Genomic DNA, 13,332 nt, shown 5'->3' on the forward strand with positions numbered 1-13,332 from the left:
AGTCCGTGCAGTCACAAATTTTGGGATGTCCGCAAAGGGGTCTGTGCGGACACCGCGGACATGGGAGGATGACGAAATTTACGCCAGGTGGACCAAATTGGACCCTTGTGGCCTATTTTTGCTAATACACAATCTTTTCTTAACCTTAACCATATTGTAATTGTTATGTGCAGATATTGCAGAAAGCGTTAAAAACATCGGCATTGATTTAAAAAAACAAACGTTATACAGTAATAATACTGACGTTCTTGTCTGGTGATAGGATTTGCTCAATCACAGAGATGCCAAAGTCAAAAAAAGATATTTAATGACTCAACTGAGCACACACACATCCTGCTGATAAAGACTGATTGTTGATAAAAATGCAGATTTGTTTCTCAATTAATCCCTTTGTCAATAAAATATCATAAAATCAAAAAAGGTGATGTTTAAAAATTGCTTGATTGGTCCAAATGACTCAAAAATATTCGATTTATTATCTTATGAGACAAAGAGCAAATCAGCTAAAAAAAAAAAATAGCAAATCATCACATTTAAGAAATGGAAAACAGAGAATATTTGGCATTTTTGCTTGATAAATGGCTCCAACGATTAATCCATCATCAAAAAAATGTGGTTAATTTTCCAACATTGTTTGACCATGTGCTCTCCTGGCGCCCCCATCGGCAGTAATCAGGGCAGGACAACATCCTTAGTCTATGCTTTCCAAAACCGTTACACATCACTGTTAAACAATAATGATGTTTTATGATGTGACAACGTTGTGGTTAAGGTCTGGTTAGGTTTAGGGAAAGATCATGGTTTGGGTAAAAAAAAAAATTGTAGAAAAAAAAAACTAGTAAAAAAACTGTCCCGACTCACTGTTGTAAACAGGAAATGAACAGTGGTCTCCTGTGGCAAAGTCCACTGTCGGGTTAATACCTCCATCCACCCCTCCTCCACCAAATGAAGAAAATTATCGACACATATGGACGTCATCTGAATTACACCGCTGCTCCAGGTTATAATTATTACGGTAGCTAGGTTACATCTGTCATTCAAACGTACCTGTTGTGTCATTTATCTTGGGACGACAGTTTTCTGCCGATGGATCTAACCATGTAATTATTTTGGCTCCAAAAATGTTTCCCTCTCTGGAGGCAGGATAAGAAAAGGCACTTTTGAAATTCACTTATTTAATCTTTTCCCACCCAGCTATCTCCAGTCAAACCTCATCAGGCTGTAGGTCTGTAGATTACACCGCTTCATCACCGAATGCACTCATGTGAAGAGTGCTGGGCGTTTATCCAGACCTTTACAGGGGCCGAGCGCATGTTTGTTACATAAATGTGCAACACCCCAACATGCAATGAATGCCTGCTCTGTCATCACCCATGCATCTGGAATGACCCTTAACACGGTACAGCACACACACACACACACACACACACACACACACACACACACACACACACTCTCTCACACACAAAGAGCAAGGATTTGAAGCCATGGAGAGAGTATGTATAGAGGCTCCAGCCCCTGTCTCAAGCCTAGATTGAAGATAAAATGTGCTTCAGATTAGAGGAAGATGAGGAGGAGGAGGAGGAGGGGATAGACTACAGTCTGCTTGGTGATGAACTCCTCCAGCTGCAGGGGAAGAGATTAGGAAGACCGTCTTACACAACTGTCTTGAATAAACCCGCCAGAAAATCCACACCGACACCAAAACAAATGGTTCCACTAAAGCGTGCATGACACCTGTCAGATTGATTAAGATGATGGATTTCAGCACCTGAATGCTGATCCTGGAGACAGGTGTGCTCATGTAGGCAGGTACACTGTGTCCTACACGGAGCGGGCTCATACTAATAAGTTGAAACAGTATCTTAACCATATAACCCAGTTTGCCATGGTCCTCTACTCCCTTGTTGCCACAAGTGACACTTCACGAGATGGCATACTCAGGGGAGGGCACTGTCACCTTGGATTAAAGCATCTTTTGAATAATGCCTCTTTGCACGTCACTGTGTCTAAAGAAAGCTTTAGCACAGTGTGCATAAAGCATTTTGTGCACTCAAAGCCTCGGTGGTATGGACAGAAGCCAACCACCCCTCCTCCCACGTGCGAGCGTAATATCACGTCTCATAATATGATGAGTTGTGTAAAATATTAATTTGAATGAAACCAACAGAGACAGCAGGACCAGAGGGAAGGTAGGAAGTCACTGATGCTGCAAAATCTGAACGGGTGCTGCAGCTAATTTCAGTCATTATCGTTTAATCTGTTTTTTTTTATTTTTTTTACAATTAATTAGTTAGTTGTTTTGCTTATGTATGACTAACTGAAAAATGCTCATCATGATTTTCAAGGGAGCGTCTTCAAATGTCTTGTTTTGTCTGTCCAACAGTCCAAAACACAAAGATATTTAGTTTACAATCATGTAAAACGGAGAAAAGCTGAAAATCGTCATATTTCAGAAGTTTGAATCAGATCATTTTTGGTATTTCTAGGTTGACCTCTTGATGATGAAGCATGTTTACTTGTTTACAGTATCAATGTGGACACAAAGAGTGAGAGCCCTGAAGAGGTTAAAGCTGCTATAATAAATATTTGTATATAAACAAAGGATCACATGACAACGTGTATGTGAAAGGTGTTGCTCGTAGTGACAAACCTGCAGAAAATTATCACCCTGACTCTGCAGCCACCTTCAGCTCCACGTAGCATGTTAGCATCTTTTAGTTCATTGTTTTGGTTTTACATCCAGCAGCAGGCAGCTGTTTTGAGATAAATAAAAAAAAGCTCTAAAAAGCCGCTGTACACTACCTGCTCAGCACCAAACAGCAAACAGACACAGTTAGCTGTAGACTAGCTGGTGAACATAGCAGCTAAAGAGCCAGATATTTCCCTCAGGAGTTAGTAGAGAGCAAAAACAGAGCTATTAGAGAGTGAATATTGGACTTAAATTCACCAGGTGGACATATAAATGTTTCTTTGTATCCTCTGAATGTGTAAATAAGCAACTGCTTGCTAAGAAATCCACTACATCGACTTAAAATGTGATGTAATGTCAGTGTTGTGCTCACAGTGTGTTTCTGCTGTCCCCAGGTGGCCAAAAATAATCAGTAGCTGCAGGTCAACCCCCTCACATTAAGCTTTGGGACCCCACAGAGGGCCGAGACCCACAGGTTGGGAACAAGACATTAATCCCTTATTAAAATTCTTGGGATTTTTTTTTTCAATCTACTAATCGATCAGTTGTTCCAGCACTAATCTGAACACATTAGAATTTGTTTTTTTTTAAGTTAATTAACCACAGAGGAGCATGTTTTTGGAAGTCACTTGCATTGGATTTTATTTAAAAAGCTCCCCGGGGATGCTTCACTGTATTGACACAGTGGGACCATCTGTCCATCTTAGCTCAAAGCCAAATCTGTTAACTCTGAGAGCTTTGGCACTCGTTCAGCTGGAAACGGGGGCACAAGTTAAAGGGTTTCCTTTCCTGTCTCCTTAATAAGAGCCTCTCTCCTCCTCAGTGATGCGCGCGGATCCTCCCCTCTAAAATCAGTTTCCCCCCACGGGCCGTCCTGTCCTCTAACTTTCTCAGAGATTGCAAAAAACGGATTAAAGATTAGGATCCGGATCAGCGGAGGGCCGTTGCATAATTAACTCCACGACGACGAGTTATTCCTCAGTCGCGTCGGATACTCCCGACTAAGTGGCACAACGTGGGCGGCGCGTTGAGGAGACGATCCGTACCAAACGCAGCGGCTGCACGCAGGAGTCAGACAAGCTGGATACGAAGCAGGAGGGATGACGGCGTATAGCTCCGGGTAACCTCGGCAGTAAACCATGCGTGTAAAAGGTGTTTCTGGTTCACTGCCAGCCTTGAGGGGTACGATAGTGTCCGTGTGATGGTGCGCGTCTCTCCAAGGTGGATTCAGTTTCCAGTCCGGTAACAGAAACTGACTGGGGCGACTTCATTTGAGTATTTCACGAGCGGAAAGGACACTTCATCACCTGGAGACCGGCTGAAATATCTCTTCATTTGATATTTTAATGGAGCATAACCTTTGATATCATCTGGGCAAGCTCATTTGGAGACCTGATCGGTTTCTTTTTGGCTACGCGCCTTCTCTGTTGACTGAAGTGGCAATTCCAACAACAATTCCTTGGCACCGTTTTAAACAAATCCGTTGTCGCGACTTTTTGCTGGCACAATTAAACTCAAAGGATAGTCTCAGTGGAGTGCGGGGAAGGCGTGTAAAAAAAAGGATCTTATCAAGTCATAAGAAGACAATTAATGAAACACATGAGAATTATGTGAAAAATAAAGGTCTGGAAATGCGTCGCAAATGCATCTGTCTGCTTGAGGTAAGTTATGCGTCTTTGCGCATGAACTGAAACACATTCTCTAAACCCTTTCGCTTTGGGGTTTTTTTTTTTTTTGTGGCATTTAATTAAAATAGCTTAATAAATGCAAGTTGATCTGTCTTATTTTCAGGGATTTCAGCACAGTATAATCTTGATGCGAAGGGATTTAGCACTCATTTCATCCAGATGTCAGTTTTGGCCATTGCCTCCATCTCACAGCCATTAAAAAATAATAACCATTAAAAGCAAGAAAGGGAACCCTCTTTCTGTAAACTAAAAGGTTTTAAGTGGACATTAATCTGACACAGAGACTTGTAGGATTAGATTCTTCCCACCTTCCACCGCCGGAGCTCTTGAGTATTAAGAATAATCTGATTCATATTAGTTCAAATAGGCGCTGAAGGTGTAGTCGGCGTATTTACTTGGAAACATTGAAACGTGAACCAGGACTTTTTGGGTTAAGATGGCATCAGAAAACGATCCCTGGTGACATGATTTCTCCTCTATGTGAGACTGGAGCTGATGCTGAAACACCCGGATTTGGGACACTGGAGATTTAAAAGGGTGTTAATGCAGCAAGTGCACTCCTCCTCTCACTTATTCTATTTGGATCACATCAGGAAAGTGAACAAAATTCACATTTTTTTTCTAATCTCAAAATGCTCCTCTGAGATCAGTTACACATATATATGATGTTTATCCTAGTTGTGGCTCATTCTGAGTCCTACAGATGCAACAATATAAGGACATGTGCACTCAGCAGAGACATGCTGATGTTGATACAGATGCCTGAGGTGAATTACTTCATCTCCCTCCTACCCATTTTGTGAGGAAAGCTGCCGCACTAAGAATAGTCAAGAATCCTCTGAACCCTTTTTTGAAATACCCCCCCCCCCCCCCCCCCCCCCCCCCCCCCCCCACCGTCTATTTGCGTCCCCGTTATTGTGATTTAAGACCATGCAACCCCTCCCCACCCTCCCACCCTCCACCCCACCCCACCCACTCAGTAACTCACATATCACATGCCTGCTAAGGTCAAAAAATGAGGCCCCCCTGATGAAATACTTATCGAAGTGTTGCAGCTTCAGATCACATTATCAGCAGTGCAGACTTGTTTTATCCCATCTTTGCATCAGGGGTCAGCTGTTCAACCGTGGACCGGTTTGACAGGATTTTTCATGGGGCGGCGCCATGGAAACGCAGGCTTCATTTAAGAATAAAATATAAATATAACAATATTTAGGATTGTATCATTTGTAAATGAGGGTTAACACCTTATTTTAATGGTCGTTTGGCTAAAATATTTGGAGACTAGAGATATATTTATCCACACATCATCTTTCTTCTTTCAACAAAGCTTGAACAAAAATAAGTTAACAAATATCTGATCTGGTCCAACAGCTTAAAGTTGAGGAATTAAAACAATGTTCGAATTCACATGTTAACATTTTATTTGTAGTAGGTTTATTAGACTTAATTTCTGCAGCATGCACTGTTCAAATAGTTTTAATGCCTCCCTTCATTTTAAAGGCAGTATTAGATGTAACATTCAATGGGATTTATTTGGAGTAGGTTTGTGATAAATGATGTAAAAGTTCAGATGTAAAGTATGAAGGTCAAAAACCTCTGCTTTCATCTCATTAGTAATTTTAATACTCATTTGGCTGAAAAAAGACTCACTCGGTGACTACTTTATCGGTTAACCATGTACAGTAAACAGCAGCCTGCTTCATTTACAGTTGATTGAAAGTTCTGTTGTTGTTGTTGTTTAATGGCATCAACACACCATTTATATTAGACTGTCATCAATTGGTATTTGTGAAGAACAAATCTGTCCAACAGGCTAAAGTTGTGGTAGATTTTTAGACTTAATTTCAGCAGCGTTCACTCTTGGTTTTAGCAGCGGAGGCAGCTTTAGATGTAAAAAATGTTGTATTAAATGGGACTTATTTTGTTATCTACAGCAGATTTGTGAAAGATTCTGTAAAAAGTTTGAGTGTAAACTGTGAAAGTCAGAACTAAATTAGCAGATTAGCAAGTGAGGTCTAACAAATAAAAACTGAGTCACTTGGAAGCTGGAGACATACTTTATTGATTATCCACACATCATAAACAGCGGCCTTCATTCATGGTTGATTGAAAGTTCTGTTGTCGTTGTCGTAGAAACGAAATGGCACCAACATACCGTTTCAGTTCAACCTATTTGTGAAGAATCAGAATCAGCTTTGTTGGCCAAGTATGTTCACACATGCAAGGAATTTGACTCCGGTTTTCTGGAGGCTCTCGATGTGCTTCACAACAAGAACTCCGGAGATACACATGAACGTACAGCCACAACAAGGCTGAACAAAGACAAGCAAGCACAAATCTGTTTTGGTCCGACAGGATAAAGCTGTGGAATTAAAACAAAAAGTCAGAATTCAAATAAAATTCCATTTCTGACAGGTTTATTAGACTTAATTCCAGCAGCGTGCAGTGTTCAAACAACACGCTTTTAACGCTTCTCTAAGTTTTGAGAGTTAGTTTTGATGAAAACCATGATAGTCAGAACTTCAGCTTTCATCAGGGAGCCAGATATACTCGCTGCAAGGCTGGAATTGGCAGCTATTTGCTTACCGCTGGTTTAAATGGTGGCTGTCAGTTGTTGAGCTTTAATTACGTGGAAAGAAGTGGGCAGTCAGGATGTTACTGTACGCTGATACCTGCTCGAGCTTCACCGAGCGTGAAACAGATGCAGCAAAGCATCAGGAAAACCCTTCATTGAAATCTGGGGCAGACTAGCATTTTATATGATGCGACTACATCCACTACTGCTGTAATCATCAGGTATGAATGCGCCCTTTTACACCAGAATGACACATCTAATTACACGTTTTTCAAAAAAGCACAAGTGAGGAATTTTAAAGAATGTAAAGTGAACCTTTTCTGTCTGAGAAATGTGAAATATTTACCATTTCAGATGCATTATTAATAGGAATGTTTTATTTAAAGAGGAAATGAAACATTGGCTGTATAGGTAATAGTAGCCGGCATCTCGTGTCCACAGGGAACAGTCTGCTCAAGGACAGCTGCACCGAGATCTAACCTACTTTGGGGTCAATTAGAGAGGCCGGTCTAGCCCAAACAAAAACTAAACTGATGACATTTAACAATTTGTGGTCTTTTCTGCCTCTCGAAAAATGGCACTGACAGCTGCCGCATGTGTGCCAGCAGCGGATCGGTGGTTTCCAGATGTCAGCGGTACAACATGCAGCACAATACACAAATTCACTGGGTCCCTTTTTTTTTAAGTGTTGCCAACCCCCCTGGTTTGGAGAGTGTCCAGCAGTCAGTCATCCAGGAGGCCTGAATAAAATCCAGTTGAGATCAAAGCGTGTGCATGAAATAATAATCCGCACAATAAATTCCACTCTGCTGTCATTTAACAAAAACCCTCCATATAATAAGAGGTTCTCACCTTTTTCATCACGGTGGTGTAACTGGAGCAGATGATATCTTATATTGTTATTGTGGTAGAAATAAGCAAAAAAAAAAAAAAAACCCAGCAGATACAGGCGCAAAACCTCTTCTGAGCTTCCTTCTGTAGATTTATAATTATGTGCATTATTCAATGTTTCTGCAAACTAGGCTAACAGCAACACCCGCTGCACAAGCGGAAAAATATTTTGAATTTACATTACAGCCCTTTAAGAAGGCAGTTAGTAATTTCTTAGCCTCTATATTATATTGAATCCTTGTATCTGTAAACATCAAAGCCTGTTGACGAGAGAGAAGTGATTACAAACTACAAAGTGCTCCAAATTAGGAGTGCTGCATCAGGCGAGAGGAGTTGTTAATACATGCATCGTCTGCTCAAGGGCACAGAGAGTCATTCAGTTTTCAGATTCAGCAGAACCTCCTCTACTGTACATGAGGGGATTTAACGGGCATGTAAGAAACACCAGGACGGTCAGATAGTGTTACTTTAAGGATGGCGATTTTCTGTATTTTTCTTATTGCCAACAAATCTCATCTGCAGAGCCAAACCAACACTGAATTGATCTACTTAGAAGTATTGTGTGTGTATCCGAAGCCAGATATTCCTCTGTGCTGTAGAGCTCCATCTTTTAACGTCACGCATGTTAGAATTTGATTCATTGATTGATCCTGACCTTTGTGACTTCTCTCTTTTTGCAGGTGTGTGCCATCATAAGCCTTCTGCCTTCAGGCTCTTTAGCAGATCTGACATGTGAAGCTCTGCTAATGCTATCAGGGAATGTCTCATGTAAGTTGAGGACAAACATCAGCTGCATTTTTTTTTTTTTTTACTACATGTGTTACAAGCTTTTAAAAAGACAGAAAGGAGTGTTGAAAGTTGCTTCAACGTTACTTTACTTGTAAGATTGAATTGATTTTCAGTCTTTTCCATCTCATGACCATAACCGCTAAATGCCAAACACTCACCCTGAATCACAACTTTCCTCTTGTGGATATTGGCAAAATGCCTTTTCTTATTATTCTGTTTCCGTGTAGACCTCACAAGTACAGTAATAGTTGGCTATTGAACACTTGAAACCGCAGCACACATACTCACAGAACACACACACACACACACACACACACACACACACACAACTGTGCACGCATGCACAGGAATGATCCTCATGTGATTCGCCGCTGGTTATGTTCAAATTTGTCCCAGGTAGAGTAATAACAATGCTGTCTGGGCTGTGTTATTATATTATTATGCTGTCACACGCTCACTGATAGCTGCAGCTGGATGGATCTGTAGGATCAAGTTTCAAGTAAATAATAATTACATTATGAGTAGATCTGATTTTTTTTTTTCAGTTAGTTGTTTAATAGTGAAAAATCTCCGTTACAATTTTATTTTTATTCCATTATAATAAAATAGATAAACAGGAAACCCTTCGATTATGAAATGATTATCAAATGATGAATTTTCATTTGATTGACTGATTGATTACTTATTTCAGCTCTAGTATCAAGTATTAAAAATTGTCATTTAATGATCGATCACATTGGTCAGGCTTGTTTACTTTGATCAGATATTTCCTGAAAATATGAAGACTGAATAAATAAGAAAGACTCAACTAACTTTAGACTATTTTCTATTTGGGCAAAGTTCTCTATTAAACACTGATAAATTGAGCAGGACTGCAACTAATGATTATTTTTATTATCGATTAATTTGTTATTAATATATAACTGTGAAAAAACTTTGCTTTGTTTCCCAAAAACCAAAGGTGATGTCCACAGATGTCTGTTATTTTGTCCCAACCAACAATCCACAACCCAAAATTATTACGTTTACTGTCGTAGAGGATTAAAGAAACCAGAAAATATTCACATTTGAGAAGCTGGAATCAGAGAATGTAAAATATCAAAGAGTATTGTTTTCACCAAAACTCCAAAACTTGGGCATAGAAAATGTTTGAAATAAAACCCAGTCCTAGTGATGACTGAGTTATGATGGGAGTAATAAGTCCTCCGGAGGAAAAGATAAAACACTTGTTGCCTTCAAAAACATCCCAGTATGACATAAAACTGCAGAAAAACTACTTGGTTAAAGGGGAACTTGCAAGAGACAGACTTTAAAAAGAATTGTTAAACAAAGCAGCAGAGGCCAAGATACCTTGACTTTTAGTCCCTAGTTTGGGTTTAGTTCCAAAAATGTTTTATCCTGGGTGTTATGGAGCTTTACAGCGAGTTTCAGCTCCTTGTTTAACTATTCTCTCTCAGCGCTCTCATAGCATCGTTTTCAACCGCAGTAGGCAGCTGTTTTCTGAGAAAAAGCTTTAAAAAGCCACTGTAAACTACCTGCTCAGCACCAAATGACAAACAGACACAGTTAGCTGTACATAGTTAGCTGGTGAACATAGTGGAGCGTTTAGCGGTTAAAGAGCCAGATATTTCCCTCAGGAGTTGGTAGAGAGCAAAAACAGAACTAAAAGAGAGTGAAACTTGGACTTAAATTCACCAGGTGGACAAAAACAGGACTCCAAATGAATGATAACGTTGCTCCGTAACTGATGGATGTGGAAAATAAGCAACTGTTTGCTAACAAGTCCAACATATCAACTTAAAAAATGATGATATGACAGTGTTGTTGTTTCAGCTGTTAACAAGTGGCCAATAAGATCATTGTAGGTTTTAAAGGAAGAGCTACTCGGTTAAGGTTAGGGAAACATTATTATTTGGGTTAAAAGAAAGATAGATGCTGACAGGCTGTTGGTAGGAGACAAGATACAAACAGCGGTCTGATGAGTCAAAGTCACACATTGTTGACCCAACCATCCACCACTACTGTGGTTTTGTGGCTTTATAACAACGTCATGAAACTTCTGCTTTCTATTCCTGACAGACAAGAGTCCAACAAACAACCAAAACTACCATTTTCTGAAGAGGACAGTATGAAAAAGTGCTTACTTCAAATAACACTACAAAATGGTGTGCAAACATTGATTAAAAACATCTGAAAGCATTAGAATTAAGCGTCAACTTTGCCCTCGATTTCCGCATCTCCTTATCTGAATCGTCTTGAGTTATTGCAGAAATAATAGCATGGCCCTCGGGGCATGTCTAGATTCATATTTGCTGCTATCGTCCTGTTATTGCTCCAGGAAAGGTCTGTCACCAGTGTTTACCGTTGCCCTTTAATGTTCACCCTTTGTAGCTGTTAAGCTGAATCTAATGAGATTTTCATAGCCTTCTTTTAAACTGTGCAAACAAGGATTAAGGTGCGGTTATTGATGAGACTCTCTCTTTCTCTCTGGATTTCAGTACAGTCCCTGGCCTCCTCCTGGAACCAAACCCTGAGCAATGCCACAGGTCAGTGGAGCGGTGAGTTGGACACGTTGCTCTTCTCAGATGTGTGAAACTGATTCCCTACGCAGTTACTACAAAGCAGAGTTGTTGTGGGATACCCCACGAGGGAAACAAGTTTGATCTGAACTCAGATTATGAGGACTAACATCAAAGACGAGAACAATGCTGGAAATAGACTTGGCGCGGTACCACAGGAGACGAAGCTCCGCACAGCACAGCAGTAATCATTAGAGCCCATGTACACAAACAGCTTATTCAGCTCCACAGTATATTGCGAAGCCCATTGTCAGAATTTCAGCGTGGCTATATGTAGTCCTGAGCCATGCCGAGAATGTGGGTCTGTGTCTGACATTTCTGTCCCCCCACGCTGCAGGCTCGGGAATCTACTGTGACACCTCCATCGATGGCATTGGCACCTGCTGGCCCAGGAGCAGCGCTGGCCAGATGGTGTCACGACCCTGTCCAGAGATGTTCTACGGTGTCAGATACAACACCACCAGTAAGTCCACACAAACACTGAACACCTGCCAGCAAAACCAGAAACAATAGATTAAAAACAAGATTTAATTTCCCCCTCCGCCCCCCGCCCCACTCGTCTTCCCCTTCGGGCACATCCTGTTTACATAATTGTGTATACAGAAATTAGCATGAGCATACAAATTAATGAGAGGCACACAAAAGTGTAAAAAAAAAAAAATGTGTATACAAAGTAGGACTGCTGCATATAAATCACTGTGGAGCGCCAGAATAAAGGAACTCAAAACATGATGTTCTGAAAGCAGGAAAACGGTGTTTTGATGGGATAACACCACAAAATTTAACCTTTAAACTCTGCTGTCTGGGAAGCTTTAAGGCTCCTTTAGACTGTGCAACAACAACAATCATGTACGTGTCAAATTACCGTCAACTTTTGTCTCAAACAGCCCAAAACTGCTGAGTATAAAGGGACCTTAAGTCTGATAAATTGATGGAAATGTTTTCACTTTTTAACATCCATGTTACTGGTAAAATATCATATTGTATCTGTTGTGTTTATAATCAATATAATCAGTCAAAACTACTTTTAAATCAAATAATCTGAACTACATAAACAGTATTTGGAGAGTCACTGTACATTTGTTACAGTACAGTATTGAGCTTTTAAGGAGCCCAAATGAACACAGACACAGGGTTTGTTTACTGTAATCATTCCCTCTGTTAATACTGGTCATTAAAGGTCCAAAGCTCATTATAATTGTTTGTCATTATAAAGATCCAAGACAATTATTATAGACAATGCATTCACAGATATTAACATATTTTAAATTAGAATAGAATGATACAATCAATTTGGCTATTAAATGGAACAAAGTAAATAAAAGTAGCACTGAACACAGCACATACAAATAGTATATATACATACGTGCAAAATAAATCCAAATGAATAAAAAAAGTAATAATTCCTGTTTGTATGCAAAAATGTATTTAAAAGCTTATCTTTAGAGTCTTTTTAGTGCATAATTACCTCTTTTTCTTTCCCCAAACAGTGGAAGTATAGTAACAAACAGAATGAATTTGGCACAAAAAAGACAGTAACTGTGAAAGATAATCTGACTAATTTGGACGACTGAAGCTTCATATTAACGTTAGATCCATTTTGAATACATTTTTGCATTAAAGGAGGGTTGTGAATATTGTCCCACATCACATGCACTAAAAGCATGTTAGGGAAGGATCTTTTAAAGGTGCAATATACGACATTCAGCCTGTTTTATAACATTAAAATAGCAGCAAACAGTTATTTGCTATGTAAAGATACAGTGGAGTAATGGCGACTGAATGAATGAAGTCACACTCCCTCTGTGTGTGTGTGTGTGTTGTAATATTAGCCTCTCTGTTCTTTGTTTTGATAGCCAGTACGGCCTCACGTGTATGTTAGTGCATGTGAATCCCTCCGTGTCCTCCCCACGTCCATTTTCAACATGGCATCCAAGTCACAAACTTCACTAAAATATGTTTCTGAAAACACTTTAGAAGAGGAAGAATCACTGCCTAGTTTGACAGTTTAATCAGGGTTTCGTGAGCTGTCAGATCAGGGACCACTTTTTGTTTTTTTCCAACTTTATTGAGTAAACGACAGGCACATTTGTTTTGGTCTGAGGTGCTGATGCT

At 39.9% G+C, this 13,332-nt stretch overlaps 1 protein-coding gene across 2 annotated transcripts in view; it reads left to right on the forward strand.

Annotated features, from left to right (window-relative positions):
* The first annotated feature begins 3,572 nt into the window (after window positions 1-3,572).
* The window catches only part of LOC122971477 (corticotropin-releasing factor receptor 1-like), a 68,370-nt gene continuing 58,610 nt past the window's right edge, over window positions 3,573-13,332 (forward strand). Inside the window, exons 1-4 of one of the 2 annotated variants that reach the window (XM_044338148.1) lie at window positions 3,573-4,353; window positions 8,530-8,617; window positions 11,137-11,196; window positions 11,555-11,680. In XM_044338148.1, coding sequence (XP_044194083.1) covers window positions 4,324-4,353; window positions 8,530-8,617; window positions 11,137-11,196; window positions 11,555-11,680 — 304 coding nt within the window. In that variant the 5' untranslated portion in view covers window positions 3,573-4,323. The remainder of the gene's footprint in view (window positions 4,354-8,529; window positions 8,618-11,136; window positions 11,197-11,554; window positions 11,681-13,332) is intronic. The other variant, XM_044338149.1, reaches the window with a different exon arrangement.

The sequence above is a fragment of the Thunnus albacares genome, chromosome 20, assembly GCF_914725855.1.
Source record: "Thunnus albacares chromosome 20, fThuAlb1.1, whole genome shotgun sequence".
NCBI lineage: Eukaryota > Metazoa > Chordata > Actinopteri > Scombriformes > Scombridae > Thunnus > Thunnus albacares.